The sequence below is a fragment of the Arachis hypogaea genome, chromosome 4 (assembly GCF_003086295.3).
Source record: "Arachis hypogaea cultivar Tifrunner chromosome 4, arahy.Tifrunner.gnm2.J5K5, whole genome shotgun sequence".
In the NCBI taxonomy this organism is placed as follows: Eukaryota; Viridiplantae; Streptophyta; class Magnoliopsida; order Fabales; family Fabaceae; genus Arachis; species Arachis hypogaea.
In genome coordinates, this window is record NC_092039.1 from 103056993 (window position 1) to 103076400 (window position 19408).

Genomic DNA, 19408 nt, shown 5'->3' on the forward strand with positions numbered 1-19408 from the left:
TCGGACCAAGATTGGACCGAACGGGCCAAACCGGGCCAATTGGACCCAAAGTGGGCCCTTGGCCCAACATAACTTAACCAAAACCCTAGTTTTCAGCACTCTCTCTCCTCACACAACACCAAACACGCTGAAAAGAGAGGAAATGGGGGAAGAACACTCTCTCAAACCTCTATCTCTCACTTGATCTTCAAACCACCATAACTTTTGATCTAGAGCTCCGATTGCCGCTCCGTTTGCGGCCACGCGTTCACCGCGGAGAGCTCTACAAAACCCATACAACCAATCTTGAGGTAAGCCACGTTTTTCTGTTCGAAATCTCAGCCCCTATTTTCGAGTTTTATGGGTGAAATGTTGAGATTTTGGGTTCTTTGATGTTATAGGACCCAACTCTCTTGAAGGAGAAGGTTAATCTTGTCTCCTTGGACCTTGGGTGTGGTAAGATTCTCAACCCTAGTGTATTTTGTTGTTTTATGATGTTTGGGTTTTGAGATGTTGTGTATGGGTATGATGATTGTGGCTTAGGTTGTGTATATGTGAATATTGGAGCTTGATTTGGTGATTTTGAAAAGCTTGGAAAGGGTTTGGTGGTGAAAAATCTGTTCTTAGAGGTGTTGAGGCCTTGAGAGCTTGTGGATAAGTGGTTTGGAAGTGCTCCGGTGGAGCTTAGGAAAATCGGCTAAGGTATGGTTTCGGTTTCCCGTATCTAATATGTAATGTGGTAGGAAATACTTAGGCTAGAGGCCCTAAGATAGGCATTGAATGGTTGGTGTTGTTGAATTGTTGATATATATGATGTGGTCATATATGTGATGATGATTAATGATGCCTTGGTGGTATGATGTATGAGAAATATGCATGTTGTGATATATGCTTTATGATTGGTTATGGTTGAATTGTGGGTTGAACCATGTTGATGGTGAGTATGACGTTGATTGTGTATAATGATGATTTATTGGGATTGTGTTGTTGAGAATTGTCATGAGGAATAGCATATGATATGTCAATATGTTTGAATTTGAGCCACTTGGGTGAAGTGGGTTAGAATGATGAGATAGTGATTTTGTAAAATGTGGTAAAGTCTCAATGTGTGAGTTGAGGAGGCTTGATGTTGAATTTGACATATATTGATTGATTTCAAAGAAAAGGGATGAAAAAGGGCATGTTTTGATTGATTTTGAAAAGGGTTGGAAATGGCTTGTTTTGAAAATGGCACTTTGTGGTTTTTATGAAAAATATGGTTTTTGGGCATACTTTGGTGGGACATAACTTGGACTATGGATCTCTGTTTTGCGCCAAATCTATTTAGAAATGAAATTGGATCCGGGATGTCCATGCCGTTCGAAGAACGGGTGAAAAACGATTTAAAATGAGAAAGTTATGTCCGTTGGAAGATTGAGGTTCAAATTGGTAAATTCTGCAGCTTTTAACTTAGAAAATTTTTAGCAGAATGACCCCTTGCGCGTGGGCGCACTTGGCGCGTGCGCGCCTTCTTTCCCGAAAATGCCATACACGCGTACGCGTGATGTGCGCGGGCGCGCCGATGGTGCTGCACCCAATGCCCAGCCATTTTCCAGAGAGTTATGCCAGAACTGTGCCAGTGTTGTGCCTGGGGCACGAGAACACCCGCGCGTACGCGTGGTTGACGCTTACGCGTCGATTGGCAAATGTTTAATCCACGCGTTAGCGTGCATGACGCTTGCGCGTCGATGAAGTTTTGAGGCCATTCACGCGTGCGCGTGGAGTGCGCGTACGCGTGGCCCTGTTTTCATCCCAAAGTTGATTTTTGAGTTTTAAAAGCCAAATTTCATACTTCTAAGCCTCCGATCTCACCACTTATATCTTAAATCATTATGACATGCCTAGCTATTAAAAAGGGGCTAGTGAATGAGGTAACTTGCGAGTGAAGCAAGGGAAAAATGAATGATCATTAAGGATCAAGCATGATTATGTCAGATGCGGAGGATGGTGGTGGAAGTGCTTGTATGCCATTGGCCGAAGAGCCGTAATTGTTTATGAATTGGCTGGTTCTGGATTGAACCGTGAGCCGGAATAGCTGTGTATGCTATGAATATTGGCTGGTTCTGGATTGAACCGTGAGCCGGAATAGCTGTGTATGCTATGAATATTGGCTGGTTATGGATTTAACCGTGAGCCGAAATGGCTGATATGGATGTTGATCCATGGATGAGAATTCATGCATGTTTATGCTGAATTATTGATAATTGTAATTTGCACTTCCACTATCGGAGATACGAGTTTCCCTGGGTAGTAGCAGTGGCTAGCCACCACGTGCTCCAGGTTGAGACTTGATACTCTTTTGACCCTATGTCATAAGTGTGGCCGGGCACTGTGAAAGACCCGGATGAGCTCGCCCCCGTAAATATTCACCAGTGAAGGTGATGGATATAGATCATGATTATGATCAAGTTTATGATGAGTATAACTCGAGTTGGGGATGCATGACAGAGGGACAGTCCAATGGTTAGCTACCAGGACTTGTCGGGTTGGCTCTATAACCGACAGATGATATCATCAGCCACTAGGGACAGGCATTCATCATATGCATATTATGTGAATTGTTTGAGATTGCCTATTTGACTGCATATTACTTGCTAATTGTCTAAATGCCTTACTTGTTCCTAATTGTATATTTCTTGCTTGATATAACTGTGTTTGCTACTTTATACTCCTGCTGGTGGTTGGGAGGTCTGAAGGAATTGGAAAGGGAAGTATTAGTTAGACTGAAGTATCTTTAGTTAGATGCCCTTTATGGTTTAGCTTGATTATAAGCTTGATATTATTTTGGAGGAAGTTCTAGGATTGCCTTCGGCTTTCCTCTATTATTATGTATTATATATGTGGAAGCTGTTACCATGCTGGGGACCTCTGGTTCTCACCCATGCGGATTTTGTGGTTTTCAGATGCAGGACGTACGGTTTCCCGCTGATGCATGCTGGAGACTTCTATACTTGCGAAGATCCTTTGTTCTCGGGGCTACGTTTTGGTTTATATGTTTGCTTAGATACTTTTATCTCCATTAAATAAAACAAACTGTGATGACTCCTCTTATGGGAGATTTTGGAGAATAGGTTTTATATATTTGTGTCCCTTTGGGTTTCCTTGGGGTTTTTCTTATTTTTATCATATGTATATATTGTTATGCTCGGACCGGTTATCTTCACAGCCGGATCTTGAGTCTTGATATTCCTGTTTTTGACACTCCTTTGTATATATATAATCACGTGTTGGTTATCCTTGTTCGTTACGTTATCGATCGGAGTGTTGCACTTTCGAGTTGCGGTTTTTTTTCTGTTTACCCCTTTTTCTACAAAGGCTCCTAGTTATAATCAATCATTCATACTACTATATGTACTAAATTTTTACATTTGAGATCGTAATACCTTGCCATCTTTGAATTATGACTTAAGCATAAGACTCTGTATGGTAGGGTGTTACATGTGGAGCTCTGCTGTACCTCGAGAATTAATGCAATTACTACTATTTTCTATTCAATTCAGCTTATTCTTGTTCTAAGATATTCGTTGCACTTCAACATGATGAATGTGATGATCCGTGACACTCATCATCATTCTCACCTATGAACGCATGACTGACAACCACTTCCGTTCTACCTTAGAACGAGCGAGTATCTCTTGGATTCCTTAATCAGAATCTTCGTGGTATAAGCTAGAACCCTTTGGCGGCCATTCTTGAGAATCCGGAAAGTCTAAACCTTGTCTGTGGTATTCCGAGTAGGATTCAGGGATTGAATGACTGTGACGAGTTTCAAACTCGCGATTGTTGGGCGTGGTGACAGACGCAAAAGAATCAATGGATTCTATTCTGACATGATCGAGAACCGACAGATGATTAGCTGTGCTGTGACAAGAGCATTTGGACCTTTTTCACTGAGAGGATGGGAAGTAGCCATTGACAACGGTGATGCCCTACATATAGCTTGCCATGGAAAGGAGTATGAAGAATTGGATGAAAGTAGTAGGAAAACAGAGATTCAACAGGAACTAGCATCTCTATGTACTTATCTGAAATTCCCACCATTGAATTACATAAGTATCTCTATCTTTATTTTATGCTTTATTTATTATTAATTTCAAAAACTCCATAACCATTTATTATCCGCCTAACTGAGATTTACAAGATGACCATAGCTTGCTTCATACTAACAATCTCCGTGGGATCGACCCTTACTCATGTAAGGTATTACTTGGACGACCCAGTGCACTTGCTGGTTAGTTGTGCGGAGTTGTGACAAAGTGTGATTCACGTTTAAGAGCGCTACCAAATTTTTGGCACCATTGTTGATGATCACAATTTCGTGCATCAGTTCTCCATTTAAAAATACATTGTCAAAATCAAATTGTCACATTTACCAATCATTTACCAATACTAAAGGAATAAGAATTTGAATTGTTTGTGGCTTCACCACATGGGAGAAAGTTTGATCAAAATCAACTCCTTCCTTTGGTAAAAACCTTTGGCTACAAGCCTAGCCTTATATTGACCTATGTGCCATTCTTGGTTTTTCTTGAGAGAAAAAACCCATTTACTACCATTGATAATAACATTGGGAGGAAGTACTACTAGTTCCAAAGTCTTACATCTTGAAAGAGGGCTGTTTCTATGGTGGTGAAAGTATATTTAGATCTTAGTGGTCTAAATAGAATCTTTCATCTTAACCATTAAAAAATAGTGATGAATGGTTTAGATTAAATAATTATTATATATTAAAAATTATAATAATATAAATTAATTATTCAACATTTGTAAATTTTTTATTTTACTTTTTTATTCTTTTTTTCTCAACTTATTCCCTCTTTGTCCTATCATCTACTTTACTATCTTTCTCTTTTCATAGAAAATGATATTTGATTATTATTTTTCTCCAATTAATGTGATCTTTGAAGTAAAAATAAAAGCTCCTATAAAAAACAACACGCATCACCTACCTATCATGAGTATGAAGCATCCATAACATTTTTGACCAAGTGAACTCGTCGTTTATTGAGGTTTAGTCTAAAACACAACATATTGAATCTGTGAAGTGCAACTGGCGGCAAGACATTGAAGTTGTATATTAGTTACCATTTAACAAGGCATACAACCCAGTCATCAAGGATTAGTTCAGTTTGGTGTTAAAAATGGTATAAAAATTAATTATTATTTTTTACCACTGTTTTATCCCAAACCAGTTTATGAAATCTATAATTGTGGAGCCTTAGATTGGAGCCAAAGAACCTTGTCCTAACAACATAAAAAGGAAAAAACAATAATTATTAATAATATTGTTAATAATGTTGGTTGTAACTTGTAAGTATGTGGTGATTGCTATTGTTAGAAAGAAAGACAAAGATAGAGCAAGTGGCTTGATGGTGGTTATTATTATGAAGAAAAACAAGAGTAAGAAGATGATGGTACTTAAGTAATTTACCATGTTATTTTTTAAATTTTTTATTTGGACCACTAAGATTCTTAATATACCTTTCGCCACCTAAGACAAAGCCTTGAAAGAGTATTATATTTTGTCTCCATTGTCTTTCTCCAATGTGGATGTTTGAGAGTTTGATGTGCTATTTTAAGAAGATTAAGAAAAAGTTGGATCTTTATTTGAGGTTGTTAGTTGTGACAAGTGAGATGAGGGTTTGTGTTGTCCAGATTTAGACCTTGTTGTCATAGAATGAGAGTTAAATTTTTGGGTTGGTGGTGGTGGTGGTGAGGCTGCAGTGACTTGAGGTAGTTTAATTTCAATGCTTGAGATTGGTATTTGGTCAAGACAAAAAGAATAAGTATGCTGAGTTGTTGGAGTTGTTGATACTGTAATAGTTGAAGTATTAGAAGGTAAGTTTAAGATATGTGGTAATGATTGAGAAGTAGTTTGTTGTGGTAAAATCTGTTTTGATGATTTTAGAGTAGGGACAACTACGAATTGATGAGTAGAATAAGTTTCTTTAGAAGAATCAGAAAATTGATTAGTGTGAGCTTTAGAAAATATTGTAGAGTAAGGAATTTTGAGTTCATCAAATACTACATTCATAGATATATGAAGCTTACCATATGGAGACAAATATTTGTAGCCTTTATAGTTAAAATCATAACTCAAAAATAGACAAAGATGTGACTTATAATCATACTTGAACTTATTATATAATCTTAGTAGAGGATAACAAGTGCATCCAAATTCTTTCAAAAATTTATAATCAAGTTATTGATGAAACATTTTTTTCATATGGAGTCTGATTTTGCAAAGTTAGTGTTGGTAATCTAATTATACAATAAACTGCACTCTGAGAAATTTATTAACTCATTATCTTATTTAAATTTGAGTTAAGAGGGTTTAAACTGTTTGATTAGGATTAAAAATTTGACGTTCTCAATTTGGAGACTCCAGATAAGATTTGAACTCAACAAAATTATTTGTTGTATGAAAGTCCAATTATTTTTTGAAAAATGTGTATCGGTATCATAATTAACTGTATACACTCATTACAAGAAATACCGTTAAAATCGACGGCCAAATCGATGGTTTTGCCGTCGATAATGTTAAAAATTGACGCAAAATCAACGGCATAAGTTGTCGCTTTTTACCGTGTCAATTTTTTAAAATTCTAATAAAATCGACGGTTTGCTGGCCCGTCGATAAGTTTTCAATAAAAACGACATCATTTTCGTCGATAATATGAGTTTAAATTTTTTACATATTCAATAAAATCGACAAAAATTTGCCGTCGATAATATTATATAAAATTGACAAGGCGTCTGTCAATATTTGATACATTAAAATTGATAAAGTAGTCGGCGATTTAATTATTAAGATACCGACAAACATGTCGTCGATTTTTTATTTTCTTTTGTCTATTTTAGATTTAAAAAGCGATAAGAGTGTCGTCGATTTTAATAGCCCTATTTTTTTCATTTGAAATATAGTAGACATTTAATGCAAATAAACTTTTAAATATAAAATTAAAATTTATACTAAATATTAATAATGAGGTAACTAAACTTTTAGATATAAAAATAAAATTTATGCTAAATATTAGACAATGAATTTATAAACTTATCAAAATAATAAATAATCTTTTAACATAAATATTCAAGACAACATAAATAACTAAACTCAAATTTATATTCTTCTAAATTGTTATCCACTAATAATACAAAATATTCAAAGCAAAGTAAATAACATTACTCATACTCGTCTAAATAGTCTTCATTTGAGTCATCGAGATCAACAGAAATATCCTTCATCTGAGAATCCTGGTGGCTGCAGGATAAGTAGGAGATATGTGTGATGATTGATCATTGCTATACACAACAACAATGTAACAATGTTGTACAAAGATATGTGACTTCAAATCTTCACTATTTTCCAATTGTCACTTCTAGGATCCAGGATTTCCCTCTCCTTAGCTAAATTTAAACCTCAAATTTAGTGAACTTCCTTCTGCTTTACCTCGCCATCAGCCAAGTTAGGTGTTTCTGATGTAGTTTTATGTTTTTTACTAGTTTCCCGTTTGATTTCCCACAGCTTAGTAGTCTTCCCAATTGCAAGAATCAAATCAAGTTGTTTTTGCTGTTGTTTCTACATGAACATTCAAATACAATCATGTCAAACGTGATGAGTTGATGGTATATTCCACCCAGCCAAAAATAACAAGAACAATTGCTAGCATGTATGCACAACCCGTGGAAAACCCTTTTATATTGACTTTAATTAGGTTTTGTCATGTAAATAAGAAGTGTTAACTGTCATACTAACTATCTAAAAAAACATTGTAATTGGATATGGAAATACCTGATAGAATGCTAATATAAGGGAATTTTGCATTAAGATTAAGTCATTAAACAAATAAAAATTTTATCTATACCTAGCTCTAACATTTAATCTATATTGTAATTAAGAGAAGCATTTAATCCACTGCTATTAAACTGAGTACACAAAAGTAATATCATTATAGTAATTATATATAAAACTATGTCGAGCTTTTTCAAAACCAGATGCCTCTCTTACATTTATGGGTTACAATTTACAAATAATCCATCAAGTAACACTCTAATATGTTATCTTGAAAGTGCATGCAATGTGAATCAATTAGACATACGGCACAAATCCGTTTATCCATACTTGTATATAATTAAGACTTGGAGACTACTGTATCCATACTTGTTTAAGATTCAGACATGTCCACTGCACTGTAATAAAGGTCATTTATCCATATTCATAAGGTCCTTGAGATTGTGCAAAGAAACACCAGCATTCCTTGAACTACAACATTAGGTATTGAAAATCACAGAAACTGCACATAACCAAACTCTCCTGCATTGCAAAATTTGGTGGTCTTGCGTCCCTTGCACTTGGAGCCTCCGATGCAGCAAATAAGTTGTCAACGTGTTGCTCAAAAGAATCTATCTCATCGGCCTCTGGGTCTAAGTTTTCATCGCCTGACTTCGAGTTTTGAGCATCATTCGTGCAAGTCTGTGGAGCAGACAGTGGTTCAATACGGGGCGGTTGAATGAGGCGTAAAGATGAGGTTGCGGGAGTACCAGCACCACTGGAGGAGGAATTAGGCAATGCACTTTATGCACGGATGAAGCTGCAGCAGATCCTGTTTTAGGTTGCTAACATGCTAAGTCTAACTTTTATTTCTTCGTGTAACGACCTATTCTGAGCATCTTAATAAACTAAGTACTACCAAGGATATTACTAATATTCTTATCAAAATATTAAAAAAAACAAAAATTCACCAGCATTAAGTATCAGCAAATAATTTGAAACGTTAAACAAAAATATCTCAACTTATATTTGAAAAAAGAAATAACAATAGGCTTAAATTTTTTTGCATGGAGCAACATGCCTTTTCAATAGCTTAGTCAATTATACTTTTCTGAATAAACAGCCTCAATATGAAATAATAATAAATTGGTATTCAAATAAAATAAAATAAAATACCTCTTAGTGAGCTTCTCAATTTTCAAATATATAAAACATATAGAACTTGAAAAATTACAATAAGCAACTATATATGCATGAACATTCGAATGTACATCTAAAAGCAAGAGTTACGATTTTGTTGCATAAACACTAGAGACATTATCAAAATTCAAATCAAAACCAAAGACATGATTAAAAATAAAAGTATATGCAAGTTAATAAATCCAAACTCTGAGTTTTCTACCCAAGTATTAATTATCTTTTAAAAGAAGAAAAAGAGGAAAACGTCGATCCGAGTCGACAACTCTAGAAAATTACAAACCAACTCAAATGTCCAAATAGCCGTCCAGCTATTTGGATGCAGTTGGGACGGCGCGGTCAAAATCTAATTCAGGAGATCCATCTAAAAATCAGAGAAGGGCAGCCAAACCCACAAACTTGGTAAACAGAGGCTCATGCGCACAAATCCAGTCTAGGACATGCGGGGAGGACTCTTCGCGCACTCACGAACACCCCGCCTCAAGATTTGTATAACCAGGCACTCCCAAGCAGCAAGACCGATCCCACCCGCTCTCTCGCTTGGGGCAATTGTTATGGACCCGGTTCTCAGGTCCCCTTCCCCCAAGTCATCATACCCAGGCCCAAGCCATTGTCATGGCCCAACCCGGCTCGGGAAGCATAACAGCCTAAACCAGTATTCGAAATTCAAATACTCCTTTTTATCTTAGCTAACAAGATAAGACATGATAATAAGTACGCTGCTCATTCTAGTCACATACACCTCATAGATTCATTCTGATTTAAGCGTCAGAGTGTCTTTGCAGGTACCACTTCCGCCGCTCTAATCAGATGATCCGACAACCACCCTGACTTGCAAATTTCTGATCCATATCACTACCCGTATTAAAAACTTTTAGTACATCTATTAACATAAAAATATTTTAAAATTTGGTAAGCTTAATTATCTATATAATGTGATATAATTCAACAATTAATTAAATGAATAAAGTTTTTTGTGTATTGCTGTATATATGCACAACTCATCCACAAACAATATATGTTTTTGGATTTTAATCCCCTACTTTTTGCCTTTTTATTACGAAAAGTTTTCAACTTTTTAAACTCAAATTACTAAGAAGTTACTAAACAATAAAAAATTTAAAAAAGAATAAACAAAAAAAAATCAAAAGTATATATCAACAACAAAAGAAAATTTTGCTTTGAGGAAATAATAATTTAATTAAATATATTATATTATTTAATAATTTTTAATTATCAATTACACTACACGTCAATTTTCACCTATCACAATTTATTATCTTTTGCATAACATGTATTTCTATCTCTATCACATATTCAAACCTCTTTCCCCCTGTTATGTCCTTGATTTTGATTACATAAAACTCAGTATATGTATTTCTATCTCCATCAAATATTCAAACCTCTTCCTCCCTTTTATGTCCTTGATTTTGATTACATAAAACTGAGAGTGAAACCTCTTAGAGGTACAAATTAAAAAAAAAAAACGTTTGATAAAACTCAAATATATTTTTCAATCTCTTGCAACCCTCTCATTCCCTCTCTGTACTCTGTCTCTAACCACCAATGGCATCATCAACTCTCTCTCAAACCCTCCTCCCCATTTCCTCCACCACCACCTCAAACCCTCCATCCACCGCCACCGCCCAGGTGGCCCTCCGAGGAATCCTTGCAAACTCCTCCGACTCCGTCCGCCACGCCCTTAGCCGCCGTCGCCCCTGGTCCGAGCTCCTCGACCGCTCCTCGTTCTCGACGCCGCAGTCCTTCTCCGATGGCACCCTTCGTCTCCGCAAGAACCTCCCATACTTCCGCATCAACTACTACGCCGTCGTTTCGCTCACCGTCGCCGTATGTCTCCTCTCCAACCCTTCCTCCCTCGTAATCCTCCTTCTCCTCCTCTCCGCATGGCTCTCTCTCTACCTCCTCCGTCCCTCCGACATACCTTTGGTCCTTCTTGGACGCACCTTCTCCGACTTCGAGACGCTCTCACTCCTAACCGTTTTAACCGTCTTCGTTGTGTTCCTCACTTCCGTTGGAACCGTTGTCTTCTCCGCCATGCTCGTTGGTGTCTCCGTCGTCGTCGCACATGCAGCGCTTAGGGTTCCGGAGGATCTGTTTCTTGAGCAGAAAGAGGGCTCCCAATCTCAGCCAGTTGGTTTGTTTTCGTTCCTCCGCGGTGCCGCTATCAATGCTGCAGTGTCTGCCGCTGCGGCGCCCAACACAGTTGCTGCTCGTGGTTGACGGTTCTCTCTTCCAATTCATTTGAAGAACTCTAAAGGAGGTGACTATACATATATCGTCTTTATATAAACACATCAGCCACTATAAAGAATAAAACAAAGAAGGATTGTTTGATGCGTAGAAGAAGATGGGATCTATTCTTTTACTTTTGAGTTTTATATCTAAAATTTAGAAGACAATACAGCACACATCTAAAATAAAATTTCAGAATGTTATTAGTATATTATTTTAAATCTTTATTTCATGGACGAAAATGTATTATTCTCATCTATTTTTGTGGTTATGATACTGGTAATGAACCAGGGAAAGAGCAGCAAGGTCTAGCTTTCAGAATAAAATTATAAAAAGAAAAAATAAACTAAATAATCTTATGTAATTTAATATCTATAAATTTATATATATAATATTTATAATTATATATTTATTATATCCAAAATTTTATAATTATTCTAACGCTAACTAATAAATAATAAATAAAGTAATTTTCATTTTTTTGTTAATTTTTTTTATTGTATCTCAATCATTGTTATCTTTTTCTAGCTACTCAAATAGATATAATTTCATTTATTAATTAAGTTAATAGCAGACAATATGTAATTATGTATACAATATCTCTTGTCTCTAGTCACCAAAAAATAATATCACTTGTTTCTCCTTTATTTTTCTTTTGAAATACAAATCAGCAAAGCTAGAAACAAGTTAGTAAAATTTTAATATTGTTTACAAAATTTGATTGTAAATATAAATCACATTTATATTTTTTAGATATTTAAGACTTTTCTACATTTCTATATATACTATAACACAGGTAGAAAATAGTGGCAAAATCTTAGGATCCGTTTCTAAAATCGTCGCAAATTAATAAGATAGCAACGGTTTAAATCAGCACTTATAAATGTGCATCAAAATTTGATAGGTTAACCATAGTTTTGTGGAGAAATATTGCTAAGTCAAACACTTTATAATACATATATAATATAATTAACATCATGTTATTTTTTTATTATCAGAAACTCGCACGAAAGAAGAGTGTAAGGAAAAAAAATTCCTATACAAAAATGGTCAATAAACAAATGGAACACAATATTTTACATTGGTTGTAAACAAGATAGAATATAATCAAAACTATGTATTCATGTATATGAAGATTCATATATATGCATGCACAGGTCTCATATCTCTTCTCCCTAGAAGAGAAGCAAATTAAATTGAGGATGAAGTTACTTGGATGAAGCTTTACCCTTCTTCTCCGAGAGGTACCAAATAATCATATCAAAATATCTATCAATGTAAGATCAAATATATAAAATGGAATTATTAGTGGAGGTACTCCATACTAATAAAACTTGCAAAACTATAATAAACCCGTAGAAATTATATAAGAGACAGCAATATATAATGCCAAATTCAAAAAATGTTGTCGGTGAAGATAAAAATTAGTGCCCAATGCGATGCAAGAAGATCACACTGGTGGAGGGTCTGCTAGAGATGATTTATGTGTGTGAGAAAGAGATAGATATGTTCGAAAATGAGGAGGAGAGGGTTCGCAGTTCGAATTTAGGACAAGATTACTATCAGATTTATCGATGAAAAAATCTGACGGTAACACTTTGAAAGTGACCAAAAGGTAACGCTTTGAAAGTGACCAAAATGCACCATTGCACTAATTAGGAATTACGGATAAATTCAACACTAAATCCTATAGTAATCTCGACGACAATTTTTATTATTGTTTTTTATCCAATTATTACCGGCAAATATACCGTTGAAAAACTAAATCCGACAGTAAATCCATCGCTAACATCCGACGGTAAATCTGACGATATTTAATATTTTTCTTGTAGTGCTTACTCTTGATGATGATGTGAAATACTCAATAATCGTTTCCCACATTTCATAGAAGTATTTGCAATGAACTGCCTTGTTCTTAAAGCTTGTATGTAAAGATGCAAGAAGTAGTCATGTCATTAGTGACTTATCTTGGAGCCTCCATTCCTTGTAAGTTTTTAATTTTGTCTTTGCATTGATGACTTTGCTGGATCTCCTGAATCAATCATTTGTTCAAGGATGTTTTTCTTAAAAGTAGCCTTTAAGATTCTGACTTTCAACTATGATGATTGCAGCTTGTTTCCATGTTAGAAAATTGTTTTCGTTGAGCTTGTCTGAGATCATTGATAGAAGATACTTTGAATTGGAAGGACTAGCTAAGATCATTGCCATAGTTGCAACTATGTGGTTTTGGATACCATGTCAAGATTGCTGCAGAATTAAATAACTGAAGAAAAACTAGCAATGGGTTCCAAGATTTGAAGGTAAGAGAATTATAAAGAATTAGAGTGATACTGAATAGAACTCTTGTATTTAGTGAATGTACATGAATGAATGATATCCTTAGAAATTGTGATACACTAATGCTATTTATAGTAGTTAGAATAAACAGAATAACTATCTAGAATTAATAATAGAAATCTGTTATAAGTGGAGTAGTTATAACATAATTCAAGTCTTGTTATTCCGATTTCTTTGAGTCTAAGCTATCACTATCCTTCATATTCCTATTTTTAACTTTTTATAATTTAACATTAGACACTGGACACTGAACACCTCTTAGGTCATAATCTTTAGGCTTAATGCGAAATTCACATTGAACTCCGATCCAACAAGTTAATGAACATGGCCTTCTAACTTTGAAGCCCATATTAATAAAAGTTAATTAATATAGCCACCTTGTCGTTAAAGTTGGTTAATGGTGGATGGCGAATCTAGTTTGGTCCTATGGTCCTCCACACCTTACTACCCCTATTCCTTTTCCTTACCATCCAACATAAAAATACTTATTTGACGAGTTCTTGATTAATGTCTAAGAAATTCAATTCAACTACTCTTTTTTTGGCTTAGCTTTTCTTCCCTTTTGTCTATGTACTTTCTCATTTAATTTTTCGTAACATTCTTGCTCCAAGAGGCTTAATTAACCATCAGGTGAACTCATTATCTTTCTTATTAGCCATCATGTTACTGTTCTAAATCAACATGGTAGATGTGATTGTCTTCTACTTGAGGAAATCTTTTGTTATATTTATATATATAAGGTGAAGTTGTATTGTTTCTTTGTTACCTCAGCCCATGCTTGATTGCTTGATCATTGGCCTAACCGATCATAACCATTGTTTATTAGGTGTTATTTATGCTATTACATTTGTTTTAAAAGTTTCATAAGTTGATGTTCTTGTAAAGAACTACAATAATAATTGATCAAATCTGACCTTATTCTAACAAGTAACTGAGCAATAACATTTTTCTTTCTCCTAAACTCAATTAAACAAGAAAAGAAAAAGGAAAAGAAAATTCTTTCATAATATTATATATTTATATTATTGATATGATACATTATTTATTATACAACTACAAGCATATTATTATGCATACATATAAAATTATCTATTAAATCAATCACTCATATAAAATATACATTAAAAATAAATTAAATAACACATATATTTATACACAAATACATTATAACTAATTTAGTAGCTGATTTTTGTTTATCATATTATTTAATTGCCTAACTTATGTTCATTGACAATATATATCAGAATTGTTCAAGCATCGACCAGGATTAAAGATCAGATCATGAGTTCCTCTTTTCGAGCATTTTTAAATAGTCCAGTTGGTCCCAAAACAACACACTTCTGGGGACCTGTTGCTAATTGGGGCTTTGTGGCTGCTGTATGTCACACTACTTTCATTCTCTCTATTTATACTTATAGTGAATTTTTTTCAAGAGAACAAATTACACTACTGATTTAATTTTCCTTACAATTTGATCCAATTCAATTTGACTCTCTTAAAATTTAAATAATAATATACTTGATACTTTTGCATTTTTTTTAAACATGATAGTAAATACTGGAAAAAGATATTTATATGGTGCATATACGTTGCTATTATGTTTATCATTATAGTAGTTATAATAACTATATAATTTTAGTAATACTTAAAAAATATTGTTAAAATTAAAATAATATTATTTTTTATAATTTAACAGTATTTTCAATTTGAAAATAAAAATAAAAAATGTTAGAAAAAATATATTTTTAATTTTAGCAATACTTTTTAATAATTGTTAACGTTATTTAGTTACTGTACTCATAGATACCATAGACTCCTATTTATATACTTATTTCAGTGTATGTTATTTGAACCGGCTATTAAATTTAAGAATAGAACAGATGAAAATAAAAAACGTGAATTATACAATTGAATCAATAGTTATAAAGTGTGTGTCTAAAAACTTGTACACCAATTCTAAATAGAGCAATACTATAGAATCGATTATCATAATTTATTGTTTATAATCAGCAATTAACTAATAATATTTAAAAGTATTGATTAAAAATATAATGTTAAACTAAAAATATGAAGTTATTAATTAAAAATATTGACTAATATAAATTAAAATTGTTAATTAATTTTTAAATTTTTCTCATTATAATATACAAATAATATTTTCCATATTTGAATATCCATTCAAACTTTACATTAACTTACCCCAAAGAAGGCTAATAATTAGGGGAGTAGATCATCATGTCATATGAATTTTACAAAGCCTTAAGGACGGAAAAATCAGTATATAATTTGCCCTTATCTTTAAGCATCTCATTTTCATATGATACCCTATTATTCTAATAACCACTATCAAAAGGTCTCATCTAAAATGATCAACATTAAGACTAAATCTTTTCATCTATATGTTTGGTTTAAAGGGATTGGCGGACATGAAAAAACCTCCAGAAATGATCTCTGGCAACATGACAGCAGGTTGAAAATTATAATCTGGTTATTATTTTTGCTAACTTGAAATAATATAATGTTCTTATATGACATGTTGAAACTAACATTAGTTTGCGTCTTTAATTTCTTGATTTTAATTATAATGTTTGATAGTGCAGTGATGTGTGTGTACTCAGCATTATTCATGAGATTTGCATGGATGGTAAAACCAAGAAACTATCTGCTTCTTGCTTGCCATGCATCCAATGAGGCTGTACAACTATGCCAGCTCTCCCGCTGGGCAAAAGGCAATGGGTATTAACCTAATTACTTACCATCCTATATATATATATATATATATATGGTTTAGAAGATTTAGGATTTATATCTCGGTGTCAAATATATGTCTACAATATTTTCCTAGTAGTATTAAAATAACTTCATTTCATCTTTTTGTTATTTTAAACTTTTTATTATGAGCAATACTAGGGAACCAAAAGGGTATTAGCCAAAAATCAGCCAAATACTTTTGGGGGTGAATTTAAAATTTTTACGAGTTAATATATATGGATGTTTTTTCTACTAAGTATCAGAATGTTTCTTTTTCATACTAAATGGATGTTCTTTTATATATTTTTTGAATTTTTTGTATTATAAATCTGAATGTCTATATTTTTTTAAGAATTTTATATATTTTTTTAAATGTTATAGATATTTAATTATTTTTATTAAAATATAACCGAATATTTCTTTTGTTAAGTATTAGGATGTTTTTTTTTTCATATTAAATGAATGTTTTTTTTTTACATTTCTTTCCAAGAAGATCAATTAGGCATGCATAGTGCTCTCTTTCTACTCTCATGGATCCTCATGCGCCGCAGCCCTCTCTTTGTCTTTGCTCTCTTCAACGCTATCATTGCCGCCCTCCTCGCCCAATCTGCCCGACTCTCCGCCTCCGATCACCGCACCTCCCACTCCGAACCTCGAGCAGAGCACCGGCACAATCAACTAATAACGGATCGAGCTGTAACGGATACGTGTACGGACAATGGTTCATGTGCCGCGACGGATTTAGGTTCCAATTTCAGATCCCAGAGAGTTTTCCAGCAGATTCGATCGGAGAAGTTGGAGGAGGATGAGGGAAGGACGACGGAGAGAAAGAAACTGCGGCGATCGGAGACGGAGACGGAGACGGCGAAGGCGGTTGAAAGTTCGTATCCGCAGCATGATAAGCTGCAACGAGGAGTTCCGGCAAACCATAGAGGCGTTCATTGCGAGGCAAATGAGCCTTCTCCGGGAAGAGTCGTTGGCCATTGTTCTTGTCGACGGTGGCGAATCCGACGAGCTAGATATCGGTGATAGAAGAGGAGTGCGTCGCGGTGGGGAAGTGGAGAGGGTCTGACGGTGAGAGAGATCTATATGTGTGATTGTTGGAAGTGGGTAGGTTAATATGAGAGAGAAGAGAAACGTTTTTATAGGTTTTAATTAGGTTTACTTAATCAATTTTAAGTAATGAACCATAAATTAATGTGGTTTTGTTTAGTTTTTGGTTGATAACCTTTTGGTTCCACGTACTTTTCCTTTTATTATTCATCTTAATCTCATACCCATTGTAATGAACCATATCATATATTGCCAGGGCCGGATTAAGTAGTGCATTATTGTGGGGGCACTGACTTTTCAAAAACTTTCATTTAGTGCAAAGTAAAAAAATTTATTTGCCCCCATAGTATATACATGAATTTGACCCTACTCACAATTTATTTTCTTGGTCACAGTGTCCCTACATAAATGAAAAGAAAATTAAAAGATCCCACCATATTATAAAATATTATATTAATTATTTAATAAAAAATAATTAAACTCTTATAAAGTGAAAGTTAGTTTATATGTAGGTAGAGGAAATTAAACTCTTATGTCTTATTGCATTTTTTTTATTCGCGTGGTTAACTTTACTTGAAATAAGAAGAAATTATAGCCAAAGTAGTAGTTTTTTAGTAGTGTGTGTATGGACTATGATTTCACTGTTACTTTTATCAACAACTTCTTATTTTGTTTTATATATTGATTTTGAAATTGTATTTGATTAATGAATTTGATTTTGATTTTGTGACGTTAGATTGTTAATAGAGTATTGTTGGTACTTTAGTGTTTGGTATTTTGCAAGTTGCAACATTGTCAGAGTTTAGAATTTTTCAATTTTCTTTTTAATTTATTAAAGGTTGATCTTTATTTTGTTGTACCTTTTTAATTTATTCAATTGTTATGCATTTATTTTGTAATTATATTCTTGTGTATCTTTTTTATCTGTTATTATTTAAATGATTATTTTTAATTTATTAGTTAGTTAATTTAAAAATTAATTATAGTTTATAATAATAAAATATAATTATAAAAATAATTATTATATCATATTATTTTTATCTCCACTAACAAAATTTTTTAGATCCGTTACTGGATATTGCTGTCTCTTCTTATAGTATTGCTGTCTCTTATATAATCTCTGCGTGCTTATTATAGTTTTGCAAGTTTTATTAGTATGGAGTACCTCTACAAATAATTACATCTTATATATTTGAGCTTACATTAATAGACATTTTGATATGATTATTAGGTACCTCTCGGAGAAGAAGGGTGAAGCTTCATCCAAGTAACTTCATCCTCAATTTAATTTACTTCTCTTCTAGGGAAGAGAGATATGAAACAGTGTGCATAGATATGATTCTTCATATACATGAGTACATAGTTTTGATTATATTTTGTGTTGTTTACAATCAATGTAAAATTTTGTGTTCTATTTGTTTATTGACCAATTTTGTATAGCAATTCTTTTTTCCTTCCACTCATCTTTCGTGAGAGTTTCTGATATTGAGAAAAGAACATGATGTTAATTATATTATATATGTATTATAAAGTGTTTGACTTAGCAACAATTCTTCATAAAACTGCCATTAACCTATCAAATTTTGATATACATTCATAAGTGTTGATCTAAACCGTTGCTCTCTTATTAATTTGCGACGATTTTAGAAACGTACGCTAAGTTTTTATCGCTATTTTTCACCTATGTTATAGTATATATAGGAAGGTAGAGAAGTCTTAAATATCTAAAAAATATAAATGTTATTGTTTGAAAGAACATGCTAAAAAGACAGAATTTTGTTTACTGTGTGAGGTATGACTGTTTTTAGTGAATACCATCTTCATGTCAGGTGAAAAATTTTCAATAGGAATCTTCTTATTGTTCCTCTAGTCTCTGGGTACTTTCTTTTTGGACCTCTTCCCTCCTTAGAGGGTGGTGAATGCCTAACACCAAACTCATGTTTGATGCCGAAGAAAACTGTATGGATTTCCAACAAAGAGGGAGACTTGAGTAATGAGCTCTGCATGTGCATGCACCTCCACTACAAA

At 33.7% G+C, this 19408-nt stretch overlaps 2 protein-coding genes across 2 annotated transcripts; both read left to right on the top strand.

Moving 5' to 3' along the window:
* Window positions 1-10516: 10516 nt before the first annotated feature.
* On the top strand, window positions 10517-11529 carry LOC112794363 (PRA1 family protein B3-like). Its single transcript, XM_025836409.3, has one exon. The coding sequence runs from the start codon at window positions 10553-10555 to the stop codon at window positions 11225-11227; it is 675 nt and encodes a 224-aa protein (XP_025692194.1). The 5' UTR covers window positions 10517-10552; the 3' UTR covers window positions 11228-11529.
* Window positions 11530-14830: 3301 nt separating this feature from the next.
* LOC112794365 (mitochondrial pyruvate carrier 1-like) lies at window positions 14831-18839 on the top strand. The gene is made up of 4 exons (XM_025836410.2): window positions 14831-14953; window positions 15991-16045; window positions 16177-16312; window positions 18612-18839. Exons 1-4 carry the CDS (start codon window positions 14858-14860, stop codon window positions 18649-18651), a joined length of 327 nt encoding a protein of 108 aa, XP_025692195.1. The 5' UTR covers window positions 14831-14857; the 3' UTR covers window positions 18652-18839.
* The last annotated feature ends 569 nt before the right edge of the window (window positions 18840-19408 follow it).

Bases quoted from the DNA above. Each gene is read 5' to 3' on its own strand.
- LOC112794363 (XM_025836409.3), top strand. From the start codon at position 10,553: ATGGCATCATCAACTCTCTCTCAAACCCTCCTCCCCATTTCCTCCACC.
- LOC112794365 (XM_025836410.2), top strand. From the start codon at position 14,858: ATGAGTTCCTCTTTTCGAGCATTTTTAAATAGTCCAGTTGGTCCCAAA. The intron at 16,046-16,176 runs GTTGAAAATTAT...TTGATAGTGCAG, and splicing joins CTCTGGCAACATGACAGCAG to TGATGTGTGTGTACTCAGCA. The intron at 16,313-18,611 runs GTATTAACCTAA...TATGATTATTAG, and splicing joins CGCTGGGCAAAAGGCAATGG to GTACCTCTCGGAGAAGAAGG.